Source organism: Schistocerca cancellata, chromosome 8 (assembly GCF_023864275.1).
Source record: "Schistocerca cancellata isolate TAMUIC-IGC-003103 chromosome 8, iqSchCanc2.1, whole genome shotgun sequence".
Classification (NCBI taxonomy): domain Eukaryota; kingdom Metazoa; phylum Arthropoda; class Insecta; order Orthoptera; family Acrididae; genus Schistocerca; species Schistocerca cancellata.
The window spans coordinates 263,353,585-263,376,871 of NC_064633.1; the positions used below are offsets into that span (position 1 = coordinate 263,353,585).

The following is a 23,287-nucleotide window of genomic DNA, read 5'->3' on the forward strand; positions in this document are numbered from 1 at the left end:
TAAACTGGAGATGAAGGTGTTTTGTCTAAATCCAGAAAACCTTATGACACTTTTCTCCTGAATCGTCGATTATGTAACTGTCAACGTCTCAAATTTCAAGCTGTGTTTAGAAATGGACCTACATGTACCAGCAGCATATCAATGCCTTTTGTGTCTATCCGTGGAATTAAATGCACGTTGGGTGTTTATCCACAAGTGGCAGCACCCGTTACCTTACTCACTGAAGCGCGCTCGTATGCAGTGTGGAGGAATGTGAGCCCGAAGTGTCGGTCGCTGCCCGCAGGGCGACGGCGCGGGATGCGCGCGGCTCCGGCGTGCGTGCCGCTGTGGCTGTCGCTGGCGGCGGCGCCGCTGTGCCTGCTGGCGCTGCGCCTCGACGCCCGACTCGACGCGGTGCGACGCCTGCTCACCGACGCCCCCCTCGTCGACGGGTGAGTTCTGTACGCCCCTACGGACAAATAAAATATTTAGGCGATACAAATTACATACTGAACTTTGATCACAGAATGAAGGCTTTCACGCCAGGTGTTGTCATCACTTTAACATTTCCGGGCTGAGATGCCGTGGTCCATACATAAGAATCTCACCTGACGCTTCGCCTTCGACTGCGGAAGGTATCCTCCGAGAACAATCGGAGAACTACCCGGAAATGTTAAGTAATGATACTGAACTTTGTTTTGCATGTGTACCGATGCTATATTTTTGTTATGTAACTACTTCTCACTGCATAGATTACTTTCATCACGGATATTGTCTAGCAATTTAAAGATTAGAATATACAAAACTATTATTCTACCAGTTGTGCTGTATGGGTGCGAGACTTGGTCTCTCACTGTGCAAAATGAGAAGCCGTTTCGAGTATTTGAAAACAAAATATTGAGGAAAATTTTCGGAGCAAAAAGGGATGACATTAGCGGAGAGTGGCGAAAACTGCATAACGAAGAGATTCACAAACTCTATTCAAGCCCTGACATAATCAGTATTATTAAATCACGTAGGCTGCGATGGGGGGGTCACGTAGCTCGAATGGATGAGGGCAGGGCAGCGCGCAGAGTACTCGTAGGGCACCTAGAAGGAAAACGTCCCGTGGGGAGACCGAGGCGTAGATGGGAGGACAATGTGAAGCCTGATTTGAGGAGCCTAGGTATTGAAGGTGAATGGAAGAAAATAGCCCAAGACAGGGACAGATGGCGAAAATATGTTGCTGTGGTAATGGACTCTCGAGACCGGTATGAAAAGTGAGTAAGTAAGTAAGTAAGATTTACCCTCGTTTTACTCACAAACTGTGATTTTTGTTGTCAGTATTCTCATTACACTTTAATGATTTGTGTGTTTCCTCACACACCGGCCTGAAGATGACTATTTTTCACGTCGAAATGCACTGAAGTGCCAAAGAAATTGGTATAGGCACCTAATCACGCGTTTTCAAATACAGAGATATGTAAACAGACAGAATACGGCACTGCGGTTGGCTTCTCCTACATTATATAAGTGTCTGGCTGCTGCTGCTACAATGGCAGGTTACCAAGATTTCGGTGAGTTTGAACGTGATGTTATAGCCAGCGCACGAGCGATGGGAAGCAGCATATACGAGGTAGCGAGGAATTGAGGATTTTCCTATACGGCAATTTCACGAGAGTAGCATGAATATCAGGAATAATCTTTTAAAACATCGAATCTCCGACATCTCTGCGGCCGGAAAAAGATCTTGCAAAGACGGGACCAACGACGACTGAACGTGACAGAAGTGCAACCCTTCCGCCAATTGCTGCAGATCTCAATGCTGGGCGTTAGCACGTGCGAACCATTTAATGAAACATCATCGATATGGGCTTTCGGAGCCGAAGGTTCGCTCGTGTGCGGTTGATGACTGCACGACACAAAGATGTAAGCCTCGGCTCATCAACACCGACATTGAATGGTTGATGACTGCAAACATGTTGCCTACTCGGACGAGTCTCGTTCCAAATTGTATGGAGTGGATGGACGTGTACGGCTGTGGAGACAACCTCATGTATCCGTGGTGTGCTTCGCCATCTCTGTGAGTCAATTATGAATTCTAATGGCTTAGTTTTCTCGTCTGCTCATCTTTTCTGGATGACTTGCCTCTGTTTTAAAATGACCCACACTGGGCTTTCAGAAGCTGTAGCTGCTATATAATATCGTATCAGCGTACTGTATGGATGCTCTTTCACAGTAATTGTGTTTTATAACTACATAGTACTTTGTCATGAGGATGATAGCATCTCTGTACATATCACGCCGTTTTGCTGCAGTTAATTACTGCAGTATTACTCGTGGAACAACATTTCAAAAGTTCTCATTCTCGTTCATATTGGAGTATTAAACTTTATTTCCATGTTTTTGTATCTATTGCTACTGAATTATCATTGATGTCACCAGTTTGAGCCACAAAGCCATTTTTTTGTATACAGTCTAATATTCTTAACAATTCTTTCCAGCCACTGAAACAATTATCACTTATTAGCAGTCTTACCGAAAATCATTGCTCCAAGAAGTCCTAGCTAACAATCTAGATGAAAAATAAGGATATAACGTACAGGATGGTTATAGTTAAACTATCGCCACTTAAGAGGACCCCCCTCCCCCTATGAAAAAGAAGTGACCGTAGGACAATGAAGCTTCGCGGAAATAACAAATAAACCATTGAAAGAAACACTTTTCAATTTCCACATCAAAGGGTAAAATTTTATAACTCCGTACCCTTTTTAAGTTCCAGCTGTAAATATTGCTCATCGTGAAGAAGATCTGCGTCCACGACAGCCTGCAAGCGCACTAGATGCGCCACTTCACTGTCGTTGACAGCATTTTTCGAACGGTGGATCATGGAATTTTCAGCTGTCACGACACATTTCGTGCAGTACTTGCAGGTCGCACATTGCTTCCAGCATTCTCAGGCGTGGGAACAGTATCTTCTTCAACAATTTGCAGCGCACTTCGAAGTAGGCATTCCCAGGAGCAATTCCCAATCAATGACTAGTTAATTCCCACTTCGGAATCATGTTCTTGAACCCCGGTGCGGAATGTGGAGCTCTCCGCATTCCTGTACTTGCTCGATACTCGGGACGAGTAGCAACACTATAGCCCTTCTTTCGATAAAACAGCTTCAGGAATACAGAGCCGTATTGACTATCTGCAACTGTAATACGGACTGGTGTTTGTATTACCACACTTCGTCCACCAGCAGATCCTAAGGGCAAGTCATGACACTAACACTATTAACGATCGAATCCTGCTGCACACAGTCTGAACATAATTCCTACAAAGTCGTGTAGCCATACCGTAAACATACTCAACTACCGAAAATTCAATTCTAACGACCCTGTAAATTTCAGCACGGCTGAAAGTCCATGTACGGTACGAACAATACTCGACATTCTAGTGGCAAATAGCTGTAGAGGAATATCAGCACAATCTGTAAATGTGTATGCTCCGTCCGTCAGCAGACGCAGAAAGGTGAGGTATGAATTTTCCAAACAGAAAATTATGTAATGAAACGTACTCGCAGCTGCTAATATGAACGACCATGAGCTATATAATGGAATGACGACAATGGAAATTTGTGCGGTACCGGTACTTGAGTTAACCACTTATTGTGAGACGTCCCCTTATCATTATGCTATCCAAGAGGCTGTAGCCTCTCCCCGATGTTATTCAATCTGTATATTGAGCAAGCAGTAAAGGAAACAAAAGAAAAATTCGGAGTAGGTATTAAAATCCATGGAGAAGAAATAAAAACTTTGAGGTTCGCCGATGACATTGTAATTCTGTCAGAGGCAGCAAAGGACTTGGAAGAACAGTTAAATGGGATGGACAGTGTCTTGAAAGGAGGATATAAGATGAACATCAACAAAAGCAAAACAAGGATAATGGAATGTAGTCGAATTAAGTCGGGTGATGCTGAGGGAATTAGATTAAGAAATGAGACACTTAAAGTAGTAAAGGAGTATTGCTATCTGGGGAGCAAAATAACTGATGATGGTCGAAGTAGAGAGGATATAAAATGTAGACTGGCAATGGCAAGGAAAGCGTTTCTGAAGAAGAGAAATTTGTTAACATCGAGTATAGATTTAAGTGTCAGGAAGTCATTTCTGAAAGTATTTGTATGGAGTGTAGCCATGTATGGAAGTGAAACATGGACGGTAAATAGTTTGGACAAGAAGAGAATAGAAGCTTTCGAAATGTGGTGCTACAGAAGAATGCTGAAGATTAGATGGGTAGATCACATAACTAATGAGGAAGTATTGAATAGGATTGGGGAGAAGAGAAGTTTGTGGCACAACTTGACCAGAAGAAGGGATCGGTTGGTAGGACATGTTCTGAGGCATCAAGGGATCACCAATTTAGTATTGGAGGGCAGCGTGGAGGGTAAAAATCGTAGGGGGAGACCAAGAGATGAATACACTAAGCAGATTCAGACGGATGTAGGTTGCAGTAGGTACTGGGAGATGAAGAAGCTTGCACAGGACAGAGTAGCATGGAGAGCTGCATCAAACCAGTCTCAGGACTGAAGACCACAACAACAACAACATCCAAGAACGACCCACAGCCACACCTAAGCTTACATATGTCAAACAACCACTTACGTATAGCATGCACTCGTACATCCTTGATGTACGAGTGTATAAACGTAAAGGGGAAGCGACTTGCCCGGTTTCGGCGGATAAAGATGACATGTGCATGTGTTGTTAAGAGGTACGATGGTTGCACGGCCGCCGACACCGGGAAAAGAAACTTTCAATAAAATTGTGCCTCGGAATTTTGGGTCTTCCCGTAAGTCATGCTCGGACTGCCTAATGTTTCAGTCTACTATCGCAGTGGTAGAGCACGGTCATCTGTTTATGTCCCTGCCGCGGAGCTTCGGCGCTTGCGGTTTTTTACTTCCTGGTACTCTTCGCTAGTGCTCGCACTTTCGATCTAGAATGGTTTTCTTGTACCGATAGCCTACCAATAAGATCAGCTTTAATAACGAATTTGCACGACCCAGGACATTTGAAATAGAAAGATTTATACGAGAAGAGATTAAACTGAACCACAGGATACGATTGGAATCTTCTATCACCAGCACTGTGGTCTACACCAAACTGATCAGTGAAAAGGTGTATGACAAGATCGTACTCTGCAACAGAGACGGACTTAAACATTCTGAGGGCAGTGTTGGAGCGGTAGCTGTTGATCGTGCGGGACATGGATCAAGAAGTGTCAGAGTACTGGAAGTTGTGGCTGACGCAACTGCAGCGCTACATCCCTATGGTAGGGTGATCAGTCACATCGCAGAAAAACGGACAATATTTCCGGTGTATCCAGTACTTAACGGGATGTGACAAATACGGACTGAGCTAAGAAAACTTGTGCCGCCTTATCTCACAGTTGGCGGCTGCAGAGCGATAGTCATTTACGATGGTCACCCGAGAACGTCCGCAGGTTGTGGTCAGGAAGGGTACGTCCGCCGTCCGCTCAGCCTGTCTCCAACGGACAATTGTACAAGTACCGAAAGGTGGAGATGGAGCAAAATCTATGGCAACTTCCCTCCCTCTTCCATATGGAAAAGCGTTCAGGAAGGACGCTCACTCAACAATGACCATACCCAACAGCTGGAGAGTTTTGTCGAAGAGCCGATGACGGCGAACGAATGACGACACGAGCATGGTGGCGGTGGCGACGCTCTCCCCACACCCTCCCCCCCTCCCCCCGTTTCCGTTCGAGCAGCAACGACAGATTTCTAGAATACAGAGATCGGAAAAGGAAATGCACACCGACATTCGGATATTGCGAAAGGCTGCCTTCATCTCCGACGGCAGTGGTGCCAAAGATGCACGCCCGCATTCAGAAGCAATACCGCGCACGCGTAAGCAATGATACCAGAAACGACACAAGGAACGATGGCTCACCCCGTCGAAGGATTCCTTACTGTGTACGAAGGTCGAGGATCAAGGAAAGGCCGGGAAAAACAGCCACATTGCAGAAATCGAGGTCCCAAACCCACAACACTACTATATCAACAATTCCACATGCCAGGAGCGACCTGAAAATCCCGTAAACGCAGAGCTACCTGCAGTCCACTGCCAAGCAAGGCAGTAGAAGAGACGATACAGAGGGACTGGACTGGAAATACCCGTCCGACGACAAACTTGTCCCAAGGAGACTGGGTTCATAGTTCTGAGGGTATCCCAAGAAAGGTCGTAACAGATGACGCGAATGGGGCGGGGATCCTCTCGTTAGTGATGCAACCAACGACAGTCGACACAACGGAGTCAAGTAACGCGAGAGTACACCATCAGATGGCGTAAGCCCTCATGAGCGGTACACATACGACGGAACGAAGACAAGCATATCTGCTTGTCTCTATCAGTATCAATAGCATACGGTCACAAGTTAAGATGTCTTTACTCGAAGATATGCTACAAGCGGCGGACGTCGACATCGTTCTGCAAGTATACGTCGACGGATTTCCTTTCATGTACGGATGTGAATCCTACGTATCACACGCCCCGGAAAAAGAGCAGTACTTTTCAGAGAACTCTTCACGTACAGGATATAGTGTACCTACCGTCAGCGCGGGGATTAGCAGTGGCTGTGCTTGATGTACAGTTCATAAATATCTAAACACCATCTGGTACTGACTGGAGACGAGAACGTTCCCGGTTCTTTGCAGAAGAAACTGCCTCATTCCTCCTAGATCGACAAGTTCGTTTTATCCTAGGCAGTGGTTTTAATCGTGTACTTGCACCGAAAATATACCCCATACCCAACGCAAATAACGTTGGCGCATAATATAGATTTAGTTGACACTTCGTAGCATTTCTGTCGCCTCTGTCCTCGATATTATGAGTCATTTCACTAGTCTTTTTTTTATTTCGGTGTAAAGTCAAGCGCCGGCACGACAGTCTGGAGCGAGAGAACAGAGACTGCTGTGAGGAAGACGTCAGCCAATTGCAGGCTGACCGACCCCTCTCCAGGGCAACAACGTGACAGCAGCGGCCTCTATGCGAAGAGGACATAAGCGCCACGCCCGACTGGCCGCGGCCCAGTCGAACAGCAGCCTCAAGACTACTCATTTCGGTTTCATTACGTAGCATTGTCTATACTGAAGAAACTTGCTTATTTTGTCTGTCGCTCTTTGCTTGCGACAAATATGTGTAAATATACGGTTAAGTATTGTAATCATTTCCTTTTCTAATGAAATTCATGAATACGATTTGCTTGAATTGTTGCCTAACGATCCAAGAAACCAGGTTTCCTAGGCATACCATATTCGACGGCTAGGCAGGATTCAAGTGTCTCTACCGAATAAATATTACAAACAACCTTAACGTTCACGTTTCCGAAGCAAAACAGTCGTCTGCAACCTACACTGAGCATGCGTCATTAATATGTACACTGTCCCTCCGGCGGCAGCAGCAGGTGTGTCGTAATCGCGGTCCTTAGATAATGAACGTCACCCACCTGAGAGACTCAGGCTGTCGAAATGCCTTTGAAGATGTTGTAGATATAGTGAACGACGCATTCGGGCGTACTCTATGACCCTAAGTTGGTGCATGGATTGTGCCAAACCGTCGCTACGTCATGCAATGATGACGTATGGTCGTAATCAGGCAGTGTCGCGACGTGAGACGGACTTCTATGTCACCATGGGAATGAACCGACCAAGCGCCTTCTCCGGAGCTAACACCAAAATTTCATCCAACATGTGACGCCACCTCGAAGGTGTAGTGATCCGGGGACGGACACTAGATCGGGTTACATGAGAACCCAATCGATGTATCACATCAATAACGAAAGAAAAAGACGACGAAGAGCCCTGGTACGTACCGTAAACGTACCTGACGGCAGACACCTAACATTGTAAGAAAATAGTCAATTGCCTTTGTAGAACAAACTTCACATTCAGATTTAAACGGCAGTGGCTACTGATATAGCCACCATTACCGAAGTTACACATAGTGACGGTTCTCGGCACCACTGAACCAGGAAGCACAACTGATGGAGATGATTACAGAGAAGGAAGTGCTGGAGGCCCTTGGTAGAGGAGTAGTGAATAAATCACCGGACCAGATGGCGTCCCTTTGGAATTATGTACGATCTTTAGCTATATGAAAGCACCCAAACGGACTGTTACCTACCGCGAATTAATCTATTCTGACGTGCCCTTGCCGTCCGCTTTTGTGGAGGGGCTGATTTTCCAAATACATAAGTCCTAGGGTGGCAGAGGGATACGGGACTACCAACCACTGACGGTCCTTAACTGCGACTTCAAATTATTCACAAGACTATTATCAGCACTCCTCCGCAGAGGTTTGGGCCCAGTGATCTCACTTAATCAAACGTCGATCGGAGCAGATAACCACGTCCAGACGGTGCTTGGTGAATATCACGATTTGATCTCTCTAGCAAAGACGTACCACGTCCATGGAATAGTATCGTCGATGGATTTTAATTAGGTTTTCGATAGTTTGAGCCATACCTACGCTGCAGAAGTCCTGACGCAAATGCTTTTTCGAAGACCATTTATCACTGTCTTGAGGCGGCTGTTCTGTGATGCCTCCTCCAAAGTGTTAGTCAGTGTACGCACGACATATCTCTCGTCTTAGCAAGATCGGTCAGACCAGGGTTTTCCATTATTAGAGGCGGAGACCCTCCACGCCGACACCGGCATGATGGCCAACACAAAAGATCAGCTGCCATCTCTACATAAAGGGTTAGTGTTCTTTAAAGTGAGGTGTCGCAGGATGTGGGTACTGTGATTTTTGCGTACGTCTCGCTAAGGTTAGCCATTTATATGCGCTCATCTGGAGATAGATTGGGTCGAAAGTCGAACGAAGAGTAGCGGTTTTAAGGTCAAAGGGAAAAAAGTGCCAAGGCAAGCGCCAAGGAACAAGGATGGCCCCTATTTCGTAATATATGCACTGGCCCTCTGCTGTTATTCTTCGGCCTTCCTCATCGCTTGACAAGACTGACTTTTGGAGTATATAGTTAAGTGTAAGGGTATGCGGATTACCTGGTGCTGTTTGTGTGAATTGGAAATAATATGCAAGCGGCTTTAGTCTGGATTCACAAATATGGAGCACTCACTGGCAACCGCATACATGTGAACAATTCGGTGGCGATGAACATTGGTTCTGGACTAACGGAATAATGTTTAGCATATGTACGTCTCATGGAGACTTTGAAATGCATAGTACTTGTATTTACCAACGACGTCAGTCACACAGCAACGTAAAACTATAAACCACGAACACAGTCGGTCCTGACGGGCGTCAAAGGGAACATCACACGGGCCTGAGATATAGTCCAGCGGGTCACATGTGTTAACACCAATTTGGCTTCATGAATTCCACCACTCCCACACACTCGCAATGCCGGTGATGATAGCACGACACATACTGGCGACGTTGGGTTTGTTCGTGGGTGCAGGTGTACTATTTACAGTAAGATACGAAACCCTTAACCCCCCTCTTGGTACGGGTCGACTGGGTCTTGCACATGTTCACGATCGAGCGGCGGCCTTACATGTCACCACGGTGTTAAAACTGTGCCGACGACATCAGATATGTCTGACACGAATCTTAGTAGAAGAACTAGTACCAATTGCTCCAATGGTGCCAGTGGCAGCCTGGCGCTTTTCCCAGTCACTTCACAATATACATACTTTATTTTGCCAAATATAGCTACGTTGACTTGGCTCTACTGCAAAGCAGACCACCTAAGGCGCGCGACATCAATCGGATGTTAACGACCGGACAACCTAGCAGTACTGTTGAGAGCAGGCATCCACATGAAAACTGGCATGTGGTATGGCGATCACTACGCCACGTTTCCTTTGAAACAGAGACATGTCGAACGCGGTACCTTAAAGGTCAATATGTGACTTGATGCAGACTACATCAAATTTGTATGACGCATTTACCATTATGCCCTCACTGCCAAACTCTGGACAACGGTGAACACTGCCTCATGTGTAACCCTTCCACAGAAGCGTGGCGTTTGGTGACACAAATTATCGCTTTCTTTTAACGAATGGGACAACACATTTGACCAGGGATTGTATTCTTCGCGAACAGAGAGTACTACCTACGAATTAAAACGAATGGCGTTACATGCCTTCTAGGCCAGACAGTAGCTGTATTTGTTCGGAGATGGCCAGAAGAACGAAATACCGACACTATTTTCTAACTTCCTATGAAGTGGGTTTCAAGAACCCTCGCGTAGCTGGAAAGTTAAGGTTGGCGGAAGTTACATTACCATTGCAATGAAACAATGAATGGAAGACAAGAATCGGTGAATAGCACGTACATACGAGAAGACGTATCCGGATGAAAGAGCAACGGGGGCCATGGGAATCAAATTCATCATCATGCTGCTTTTTTACTTCTTTATGTTATGTGAGAATAGTGTTGCGTTTATATATCCCTCAAGTAATACAGAAATGTCATTTGTGGTATGACAATGAAGGGGCTGTCACTGAAATTAACTGTTATACGAATAACAGGGCTAGATATTTAATATTTTAGTGTAACGTGCGCAAGATACTCATTAAAATCTGAAGTACAGTTGAATGAGTGATACTTTGTTTTAAAAACTTTTGTTGGTTTTCCAGTTTCTGATGCATAACTGTTCAAAGAAAACTACTTTAAGTCAATGTGGTTATTTGTTATGCTGTTAAGTTTTCAAAGAAAATAATTGATTATCTCATTCTGTGAATTGTAACATAAGAACTTATTTTATTTTTGTTCCTGTATAAATGATGAAAAATGAAATGTAAAGAAATAGCAAGGCTACCACACGCGATAATCGGGAAATCAGGGTTCGAATCCCTGTGTGGCACAAATTTTCACTGTCGTCATTCCATTATACAGATGATAGTTGTCCATATTCTCAACTGCGAATACATTTCATTTATTTACCAAAGGCTGTAGCCAGCGCAGTGCCTGTTCCTTCGAAGATATATGCGTGTCCGAAGGAACTTCGCATCGTACTTCTGCAATATAGTATCCAAAACTATGTCTGTTTAACCGAGATGGAGCCGAGTCCTATTTAGGGGAGGTATTAGCAAGCAAGACCAAAAGCCAAATTGCAACAGCTACGTGGAACTCAAATACATGGTTAGCATTTGTACATGATTAACACATGGAAGGCAACAATTTCAGACTTATTAAAATATTTCTACGTCACTAGTTATTCAGCGAGCAGAATAGACCACACTTACATCCCAAGACAAGTACATAACATCAGTACGTAAAACCTAGCTTCCAAATATTTGTCTTTGATATATCAGAATCTATTTACAAAAGCAAACGTCTTTCAGTAGAAAACGATACTGCAAATGAAATACTACCTTTCTCAGAGACGACGAATTATGGATTAGGGAAATGGAAACATGGTAGACCTGCGCTACTAACACAAGGAAATAGCGCAACGGATTAAATTGGTGGATAGGGCATGTGAAACCGAATCTATGGAGATTGCTTCAGCCATATGGTTACAACAGTTGTGAGTAGGAGAAAAATGCAGAGGAAATTTATTTCGTCTGTCTGCGAGACTTGTACCAGAATCACTAATTGTTCATAGATAAAGCATATTAAACCACAGATAATGTCAACGCAGGGGAATAAATGGTCTGAAAGTGAGATCAAGAGTTCACAGTATAACCAAGAATACGTCGCTCTACCACGTAATCCGAACATCGAAAAGGATAAAACACAGAATAATCGAGAAACTCAAGATAGGAAACGAAACAATGCAACAGCAGGCTCACATCAAAATCCAAGTGTTGCAACATTTCCGTGAGTTGCGTGCTGCAATAGACTTAGACAAGAAACTGTAATCAGTTTTTATGAATGATATCGACGCTGCGCTGACAGAACCGGACAACGATTCCCTCAGCGAAGAATTTACAGGAGAGGAAATATACGAAGTGCTACTGAGAAGCCCAAGATGGAAGTAACCAATAATAGATGACATATCAACTAAATATTACCTGTGAGACCTGAGTTTCTCCTGGCGTATACAACTTTCAAATAACTTCCGGGAATTCAGCCAGGTAACACTTTCAGCGACCGCCGATATTTCGGCGGGAGAACACCCCGCCATTTTCAAGGCAAACTGCAACGGACAGGCGGCGTACATGCAAATTTAATACCTCAGTTCTCGGACCGAAGCAGGAAAGATAACACACACACACACACACACACACACACACACACACACACACACACACACTGAACACTAGTGCCACCAAAGATGACCAAACTCAGAGCTATCGATAGTGAGACTATGAATTCGCAGGTGAGGCAGCATTGACTCTGTTGACAGAGGAACAGAGTCAATGCTGCCTCACCTGCGAATTCATAGTCTCACTATCGATAGCTCTGACTTTGGTCATCTTTGGTGGCACTAGTGTTCAGTGTGTGTGTGTGTGTGTGTGTGTGTTATCTTTCCTGCTTCGGTCCGAGAACCGAGGTATTAAATTTGCATGTACGCCGCCTGTCCGTTGCAGTTTGCCTTGAAAATGGCGGGGTGTTCTCCCGCCGAAATATCGGCGGTCGCTGAAAGTGTTACCTGGCTGAATTCCCGGAAGTTATTTAAATATTACCTCGCTATTGGGATACACTGTAAGAATAGCTAATTAATATATTCACCACTACATGGTAAGTCGAAGAGTCACTACAAGCTTCATTGAAGGGCTCGTCGTACTGGTACGCAAGAATACCCACCAACAAACTTGTAATCCCTTAGTCTTCTACAAAATACCATCTCAAGCAATAAGCACAAGTTTAAGTGACGTAATTAAAAACAAGATAGGAGATTACCATACGTGTGCTGTCCATGGACGCTGTATAACCGATACCCTGTGTGACTACCATGACGTATTAGCCATTGCAGATGTTTGTCAAACAAGGGGCTCTGTAATATCAATTGAGTTTTCGAAAACTTTGGACTGTATCTGTCACACTTTCTGCTAAAAGCAATGCGTCAATTCGGTGTCTGCGACAGACTGTATTATTATTTTTGTTCTTCAGTTCCACGAAATGAAAAGTAAGTCCTTATCATTTGATTCACAACTTAGAAGAAATCTAATTTTAAATTACCCTTTTAACCATTGTACACTCTTTCATTCATTTTTCTTGTATTACTTTTATTTACGTTCATCTTAGAGTCACTTTCCAAGACTAAATCCATTCGGTTCACCTTCGCTTCCAAGTCTTTTGCTGCATCTGATAGAATTATAGGTTCATCAGTAAACATAAAGGTTTTAATTCCTTCTATATGAGTTTTAATTCCTTCTCCACATTTTTCTTTCATTTCTGTCACTACTTGCTCGTTGTACAGAATGAATAACACCAGAGCTGTTCATTCCCTTCTCAGCTGCTGTTTCCCTTTCATGTCCATCTACTCAACTGCCGAATGGTTATTGTACAAGTTCCAAATAATTTTTTCGCTACCAGTATTTTATGTCAACGACATTCAGAATATGAAAGAGTCCATTTCAGTCAACATTGTCAAAAGCCTTCAAGAAATCTACAAATTATATGAACATAGGTTATCGTTTCCTTAGTCCATCTTCCATCTAAGTCATAGGGTAAGCATTGCCTCTCGTCTTCCCTACATTTCTCATGAACCCAAACTCATCTTTCCTGAGGTCGGCTTCTAACAGGTTTCCAATTCTTCCGCAAATAATTTGTGTTAGTATTTTTCAAGTTATTCAACTCGTAGTTCAGTAATCACGCCTGTAAGCATCTTCCTTCATTGTAAACGGAATTACTACTTCACTTCTTGAATTACGAGAACGCTTCAGCTGTCTCATATACCTTGAACACAAGCTGGAAGTGCTTTGTTGCACCTCCCTCTGCCAAGGATTTCAGGAATTCTGAGGGAATATCATGTAACCAGGGGCTTTCTTTCGACTTAGTTCTTTATGAGCTCTGTCACATTCTTCTCTTAATATCGTATCTCTCGACACGTCTACGTCCACTTCCGTTTCCTCTTCTCTTTGTATAATATTGTCCTCTAGTTCACTTCCCTTACATAGCGCTTCTGTATATTCCTTCCGCGTTTCATCTGTCCTTACCTTTCATAGTACTGGTATCCATGTGAGCTCTTCATTCTCATATGACTGCTTCTCCTTTCCCCAAAACCCTCTTATGTAGGCTGCATCTACATTTCTCCAAGCTATGCGTGGTTCTACGTCCTTGAATTTATCTTATAGCAATTTCTGCTTTTCGATTTCAGATGTATTCTCAGTCCTGTATTTAGACGTCCGTATTTCCTTTTGCGTGCTTCACTTGCTACATTTTTATTATGTCACCTTTCGTCAATTAGATTCAATATCGCGTGTGTTGTTGAAGATTTTCTACTCAGCTTTGTTTTTCTCGCTGTTTGGCTTCTACTGTAATCCTTGCCCCTATTTCGGCCTGTCGTTGCCTAATGATCCCTTCTAGACTCCAACAATCTCTGGTTCTTTCAACTTGTCCAGATCTCATCTCGTTATTTTCCTACCTTTCTGGTATTTCTACAATTTGAGTCTACTGTTCATTAATAATAAATAAATTATTGTCAGGGTCTACATCTCCACTTGGAAATGTTTTGTCGCATAAAATTTGTTTTCGGAATCTCTGTGTAGTCTATTTGAAACCTTTCTATGTCTCCACGTCTCTTCCACGTTCACAAAACAATTTCATTATTATTAAACTAAGTATCAGCGATGATTAAATAACGCTCTAAGCAGAATTATACCGTGTGGCTTCCTGCGTCATTCGTTTCCCCCAGTAAATGTTCTCCCACTGCTTTTCTTTCTCTTCCTTTCGCTGCTGTTGAATTCCTCTCTCCCATCACAAATGTTCGTATCAGATGACTAACGACGTAATTCTGTCTCATCAAATATTCTTTCAATCTTTTCATCATCTGCGGAGGTAGTTAGTTGACACATAAACTTGTACGACTTTGGTGGGTATTTGCTTCGTGCTTATCTCGGCTACGGTAATGAGTTCACTATTCTGTTTGTAGATGTTTATCTGCATTCATATTTTCTTCTATAAGGGCAAATCATGTATTACCATTAATTTATAACCATGTACTCACCTGACAAGAAGTCCTCTTCTTACTACCACCACACTTCACAATGTCCCATTATAACTTCAAACTATTCATTGCCCTTTTTAAATCACTATCCTACCTAACGGCCTGAGGGATTTACCCCTCCACTTTCCGATCCGTAGAACTCCATTTTTGTTTTTCCAGGTGAAAAAATCCTTGTGATTACGCTTTTCCCGATATCCGAATGGGGGCAATTTTGCCTCTGAAATATATTACCCAAGATGTTACCATCATCAGCTCACCATTGCTGTAACACACATACACAGTTGTAGTTGTCATTTGCTTTCAACCGTTCACAGTTCCAGCATAACAAGTCCATCAATCAGTTAACAGTCTAAAATTGCAAGTGGTTTTCGTGTGCAGTAGAAAAATAAACGGTAGAAGGGAACAGTGTGTCCAAAACCATCATCCCCCAAGGTAAGACAGCATCGCATTCGTAGGAGACAATGTTTATCTATGCACCATTCTCTCCACTTCCCCACTGGCAATCGTGGAAGTCACTTACGATCACTGTATCATAAACGACGTTGTGAGGCGTTGTGCCTACGGTCCATCAGCCTACAAGGTCACGTTTGCTGCCAAAGGTGTGACCTGGAGGCACGCATTGGCGCCTATGATTTAAACGCTCTATAGCGTCGTTGGATTGCTTTTCTGAACACAGGATCCTATCCACAGTTGGTTTCTCACCACTTTCTCTACAACCCCTCGACGTTTGTCGACATAGTTTTGCAACACCCTGTGTATCCACTACTTTTAGTGTTATGGTACAGTAATTGAATTGAATCCAACAAATTTAGAAGTACATAAGAGTCTTTAAGTATTTCCCACAAATTCATTTTTGCTGACTACCATAGGCCTTCTCGTTGGCTAGAAAGAGTGACTTGCTGAACTATTTTCGATCTGTCCTTTAAAAGAAATGTTGCACCTACACGGGTCTGGCTTTACGGAACCCTCTCCAAAAATGTTTCTGATGCTGAGTGGAGTTTTGTTTTCATGATGAATATATCTTATAAGCATCAATTAAAATAAATATTCACCTATAATGTGACCACATTCATTCACTATGTTTCATGAATATACCAGGTGATCAAAAAGTCAGTATAACTTTGAAAACTTAATACACCACAGAATAATGTAGATAGAGAGGTAAAAATTGACATACATGCTTGGAATGACATGGGGTTTTATTAGAACAAAAAAAAGTTCGCAAAATGTCCGACAGATGGGTCTGGACATCAAAACGTAAGTAACTGCTACCGTGACGGGTGAGAGGTAAGCCGATATGTTACAGAATCGCATCATCCCCAGCCTGGCTGATAAACACCTGCTGGAACGTACCATGTTTATGCAGGATGGCGCTCCACCCCATATTGCTGGACGCGTGAAAGATCTCTTGCGCGCGTCGTTTGGTAATGCTCGTGTGCTCAGCCACCACTTTCGTCATGCTTGGCCTCCCAGGTCCCCAGACCTCAGTCTGGCTTTGGGGTTACCTGAAGTCGCAAGTGTATCGTGATCGACCGACATCTCTAGGGATGCTGAAAGACAACATCCGACGCCAATGCCTCACCTTAACTCCGGAGATGCTTTACAGTGCTGTTCATAACATTATTCCTCGACTACGCTATTGTTGAGGAATGATGGTGGACATATTGAGCATTTCCTGTAAAGAACATCATCTTTTCTTTGTCTTACTTTGTTATGCTAATTATTGCTATTCTGATCAGATGAAGTGCCATTTTTCGGACATTTTTTGAACGTTTGTATTTTTTTTTGGTTGTAATAAAACCCCATGTCATTCCAAGCATGTGAGTCAATTTGTACCTCTCTATCTGTAATATTCAGTGATTTATTCAGTTTTCAAATTTATACTGACTTTTTGATCACCCGGTATATATATATATATATATATATATATATATATATATATATATATATATATATATATATATATATTAAAAAATATGAAGCTTATGTCTGCCCGTATGTTTATTAGAGCATCATGTTATCATGTAAAAATCTGAAGTAATTCTGACGAATATTTTTAAACGTTTTGGTAATAGTAATATGGAAGATACCTGAAGACGTCGGATGTATGTGCTACTCTGAGGTGAAGAGGTTGGCACAGGACGACATGGAGACAGATAAGTGATGAGAAAAAAAGATTGTTTGTTGTTGCCAACTCATAAATTTGGAAGGCAGGACCCCTCCACTCCTCCTATCTATACTCGCAATGGATACAAAGTAGCTTGTGCACGTGCCGGGCTGTGACTTCACGCGCTCAGCGTCAGTCAGGCAAGCAGCCCATATGCCTCGTCTAAGCAGATCAGATGGTATGTGTGGCGCGTGCAGCAGCCACGGCGCACGCAGCCGCTGATTTCCATTTTCATCTTCAAGACTTCACATAGTGAAATAAAACGGATTTATTTATCTGGGTGTGGACATAACGTAGCTCGATTTGTTACAAAAAAGACGAGATTGTGGAAAAACAAAAGGTAGTCAGAAAATTGCGGAGGATTCTGGTTTTGTAACTGCGGAGGATTACACGTACGGTGTGGGAAATTAGTAACGACGATTTCGAATAAATGCATATTGAGATATAAACAGCAAAAACAATCATGCATCCAATCGCCGACAATGTAGGCATACACGTGGCAAAAACCTAAAGTTACACATGTGTTACTGAAAGTGCACGCCTCGCGAATTTATACATTAATTACAGTTATAAATAGCATTGAACCGCTCGTTGAGAAAGAGCATAAGAGGCCACAGTGAAACAATACGGAAACAAGCAATTGATATCACGTGTCGAATCACCTGGGCAACCCGAGAAATCCAATTAAATGGAATACCGCCACCATAATACGTCCAGAGAGTAGAACAAGTAATTAGGATGATCAGAAAAGATACTGAACTCCGCAACATAGACCCACGTGCTTGTCATACACGTAAAGTTACTTGTCTGTAGCGATAAGTTAGTATCGTCACTAATCTCGATGCCCACCCATTTTTAAGAGAGTTAAGCTGAAGTCCTTTCCTAAACAAGTAGGAGAATAACCAAGATATCAGCTACCCACAGCTTGTAGCGCAGCCCGAGAGTCTTACATAAGTTTCTCGCTGAAGGCAGACGTGCTAGTAGCACCACGAAAGTGTGCTAAATGTGTACATACTGAATATTCAGCCAACTCTTCAACTTTGTGACTACCACTTGTAACAGAATAGCCCACGTATCTTCGTTACGGATAATTTTCTGTGCAGCCACAACGACCTGCCCTGGAACATCCGCAAGTTCCTGAAGAACCAGCTGCGGGATTTCCCCTTCTCGGAGGACCTCCGCAACGTGTCGCCCTGGTCGCGCAGCTCCTGGTCCCACACCGACCTACCGAGACTCAGGCAGGGCATGGTGGCAGCCCAGGTAAGACGCACACTCATCACGTACTGATTTATTTTGACAAGCACAGTGTCTACCTGTCTCTGCAAAGATAGTGTACTCGTGTGACGTATGGCCTGGTGTTAGGTGAATATATTGGCGTCTTCTTTGTGAGCTGTTGATGGTGAAAGTTATAAGGTCTAAGGAATCTTCTATGTGCCGCTATTGCTAATGATGAAGAGAATGTCTACAATGGGGAGACGATGATTTCTCATGAAGAAAAATAGCGTACACTCCTCCATTAGCAAAATTTGTTGCAGAATTTAGGAATCTATGTTCTGTTCGAACATTATGAATTACCATGAATAAAACAATTTATTGACAAACAGCCAACACTGAATCGAAAAATATCGTTAGCTCTTTATTCACAAGAAGTAATAACTGCTATCGACAAGGGATTTCACTGTGATTCCACATTCTTAAATTTGCGGAACGATTTGACGCCGTTCCTCACAAGCGACTTCTTATCAAATGGCATTCCTAAGGAGTGTCATCTCAGTTATGCGACTGGGTTCATGATTTCCTTGTAGAAAGGTCACAGTTCATAGTAATTGCCCAAGTCATCAGGTAAAAGATAAGTAATATATAGTTTTCCCCAAGGAATTGTTATAAGCACACTGCAAAGTACAACAGATGTTCTACAGACATTGTCTACCCTGTATCCGTACGTCCTCTTCTAGAGGACTGATACGTGATGTGGGAGCGACATCAAAAAGGATGGACGGTAGACATCGAAAAAGTTCAACGAAGAGCAGATCGTTTTTTATTATCGCGAAGTACAGGACGGAGAATGCCATGGGTATGATACGCGAATTGGTGTTAGAATCGTATCATATTCGTTGCGGTAGGATCGCCTCATGGAATTTCAATCATCATTATTCTCCTCCAAAAGCGAAAACATTTTGTTGGCGCTCACGTACATAGCGAAATACACTCCTGGAAATGGAAAAAAGAACACATTGACACCGGTGTGTCAGACCCACCATACTTGCTCCGGACACTGCGAGAGGGCTGTACAAGCAATGATCACACGCACGGCACAGCGGACACACCAGAAACCGCGGTGTTGGCCGTCGAATGGCGCTAGCTGCGCAGCATTTGTGCACCGCCGCCGTCAGTGTCAGCCAGTTTGCCGTGGCATACGGAGCTCCATCGCAGTCTTTAACACTGGTAGCATGCCGCCACAGCGTGGACGTGAACCGTATGTGCAGTTGACGGACTTTGAGCGAGGGCGTATAGTGGGCATGCGGAAGGCCGGGTGGACGTACCGCCGAATTGCTCAACACGTGGGGCGTGAGGTCTCCACAGTACATCGATGTTGTCGCCAGTGGTCGGTGGAAGGTGCACGTGCCCGTCGACCTGGGACCGGACCGCAGCGACGCACGGATGCACGCAAAGACCGTAGGATCCTACGCAGTGCCGTACGGGACCGCACCGCCACTTCCCAGCAAATTAGGGACACTGTTGCTCCTGGGGTATCGGCGAGGACCATTCGCAACCGTCTCCATGAAGCTGGGCTACGGTCCCGCACACCGTTAGGCCGTCTTCCGCTCACGCCCCAACATCGTGCAGCCCGCCTCCAGTGGTGTCGCGACAGGCGTGAATGGAGGGACGAATGGAGACGTGTCGTCTTCAGCGATGAGAGTCGCTTCTGCCTTGGTGCCAATGATGGTCGTATGCGTGTTTGGCGCTGTGCAGGTGAGCGCCACAATCAGGACTGCATACGACCGAGGCACACAGGGCCAACACCCGGCATCATGGTGTGGGGAGCGATCTCCTACACTGGCCGTACACCACTGGTGATCGTCGAGGGGACATTGAATAGTGCACGGTACATCCAAACCGTCATCGAACCCATCGTTCTACCATTCCTAGACCGGCAAGGGAACTTGCTGTTCCAACAGGACAATGCACGTCCGCATGTATCCCGTGCCACCCAACGTGCTCTAGAAGGTGTAAGTCAACTACCCTGGCCAGCAAGATCTCCGGATCTGTCCCCCATTGAGCATGTTTGGGACTGGATGAAGCGTCGTCTCACGCGGTCTGCACGTCCAGCACGAACGCTGGTCCAACTGAGGCGCCAGGTGGAAATGGCATGGCAAGCCGTTCCACAGGACTACATCCAGCATTTCTACGATCGTCTCCATGGGAGAATAGCAGCCTGCATTGCTGCGAAAGGTGGATATACACTGTACTAGTGCCGACATTGTGCATGCTCTGTTGCCTGTGTCTATGTGCCTGTGGTTCTGTCAGTGTGATCATGTGATGTATCTGACCCCAGGAATGTGTCAATAAAGTTTCCCCTTCCTGGGACAATGAATTCACGGTGTTCTTATTTCAATTTCCAGGAGTGTATGACCACCATAATAAAATATAACAGAGCTTGCACTGAGAGTTTTTCCTGTGTGATGTTGCAGTGTGGAACGTCAGAGAAATAGACGGCGCGATGAAGCTCTACCAGACACTTAATTGAAGTCAGTGCTCGCACTGAAAAATTTCAGTGCTCGTTTCTTCCGCGTGCAGTTACAGACTAGAACGGTAGAGAGACAGCTTGAGGATTGTTCATGTAACCCTCTGCCAGGCAATTTATTCTGAATAGCAGAGTAATGACGCAGATGTAGATGTGGATACATTTCGCTCCTAGTCGAAATTTACCATTCAGAGAACATCGTCAATACTACATCGACGTGCTGCAGTACGTTTCTCCAACATTTCCCATATGTGCACGATGAGATTTATGTTGTGGGTAACGGGAAGACCAATCCATTCTTCGAATGTTAAAGGTTTAATACAATAAGACCGTAGGATTTTGTGTTGTCAGTACTTGAGAATAAGAACACTCAACGACTTGCTACAAACTTTATATATAATTGTAAGCCTTTACGAAATTTTTTATGCGGACCCACCAATCCCCCCCCCCTACCCCCCCCCCCCCCCCGCACAAAATGATAACAGCAAAAATTGTTATCGCATACTAAACATTCGCTGTTCGTACAGTAAAATTGCTGCATCAGTCATACCGATTTAATGTAGTAATTTTTTGCTACTATATTCGCAACACATTTTGCAGGCGGTATCCACATACGAGGGTAAGTCAAATGAAAACCATAAATATTTTTTAAAATATTATTTGTTGTAGAGAAGTGGTACAAAGCCGTATCACTATTCAACATAATCTCCTCATCGCTCAATGCAAGACCTCCAGCGCTTACAAAGCGCATAAACTCCTTTAGAAAAAAATCTTTTGGTAGTCCGCGCAACTAGTCCGCGCAACCACTCATGCACCGCGTGGCGTACCTCTTCATCAGAAGGGAACTTCTTTCCTCCCATTGCGTCTCTGAGTGGTCAAAACACATGGAAATCACTTGGGGGGCAGGTCTATTGAGTATTGTGGATGAGGAAGACTCTTCGTTTCCAGTTGGTGGAAGTGATCCCAGGTTTCGTCCTCAGTAACGATTCTTGCAAGGAAGCCATCACCTTCTCGTTCAAAGCGCTGAAGAAGTTCTTCACAAGCATCAACAAGTCGTTCTCTCATTTCAGGACTCAGCTGCCGTGGCACTCATCTTGCAGACACTTTGTGAAACTGGAGCACATCATGCACAATGGGGTGTGCTGACCCACGACTAATCCGTAAACATGCTGCAATGTCATTCAGTGTCAGTTGGCGGTATTCCTTCACTATGGCTTCTACTGCTGCAGTGTTCTATGGAGTCACAACTCGGTGTGCCTGACCTGGACGAGGAGCATCTTCCACTAAAGTCACACCATTTGCGAACTTCCTGCTCCATTCCTAGACTTGCTGCTGTGACAAACACGCATCACCGTACTGAACCTTCACTCATCGATGAATTTCAATAGGTTCCACACCTTCACTACGCAAAAACCGAATAACAGAACGCTGTTTTTCCGTGATGCAAGTCGCAAGTGGGCTGGCCATCTTTATACTGATACTGCGACGGTATGTGTGCATCTGCACTGTGTTGCCACCTACAGGCCATTCTGCGCGCGTTTGTAGCACGCTTACCAGCTTACAGGATGACGGCGCGATATTTCGATTTGTTATTACAAATTTAAGTTTTTCAATTGACTCACCCTCGTACACCACTAAATCTACCTGCAAAACCACATATTTGCATAACTTATAGTTCACGAGATAAATATTCGAATGGGTGAAAAATTAGCTTTTGTTTAAAATACAACCACCCAGACTATACTCATCCGATGCTTGATAATGAGAGCACTTAACTATTTTCAACAAGCGTTACGTACAATTTCAAACCTTTTGTGTACCATATCTGCAATATTTTACAGAGTAAGACATTCTTTTGTAACGTAACCAGAAATTTAAAGGTGTTTCTTAAACAGGAGATCGATTCTTGAAAGAATTGTGGGCTTACTGCTAATGGGAAACAGAGGATACCCATTGCATCTTATACCGACAAACACTTATATGAAATTTCCAACATAATCATAAACAAACTCAGTTGCAAAATAGAAGGTATAAGAATAAATTAAGACTCACGTAAGGATATAGCTTGTCACCAATACCCTTTAACGTACATTTTGACGATCTCATAAGAAAATGGAAGAATGAAGCATATGAAGACATACAACTGGTAAAGGCCGTAATTCTCAATGATATGTCATATGAAGATGATGCAGACTTCGTACAGAAAATGAGAATTCAAACTTAGAATCTTCTGTGTGTAGATAATATGAACTAGGATGTTGTAACCGCTACCGGAA

At 43.9% G+C, this 23,287-nt stretch overlaps 1 protein-coding gene across 1 annotated transcript in view; it reads left to right on the forward strand.

Moving 5' to 3' along the window:
• Positions 1–348: 348 nt before the first annotated feature.
• The window catches only part of LOC126095504 (dipeptidase 1-like), a gene marked incomplete at its 5' end in the record, with an annotated part of 103,177 nt that continues 80,238 nt past the window's right edge, over positions 349–23,287 (forward strand). Inside the window, 2 exons of the mRNA XM_049910291.1 lie at positions 349–431; positions 18,370–18,526. Coding sequence (XP_049766248.1) covers positions 349–431; positions 18,370–18,526 — 240 coding nt within the window. The remainder of the gene's footprint in view (positions 432–18,369; positions 18,527–23,287) is intronic.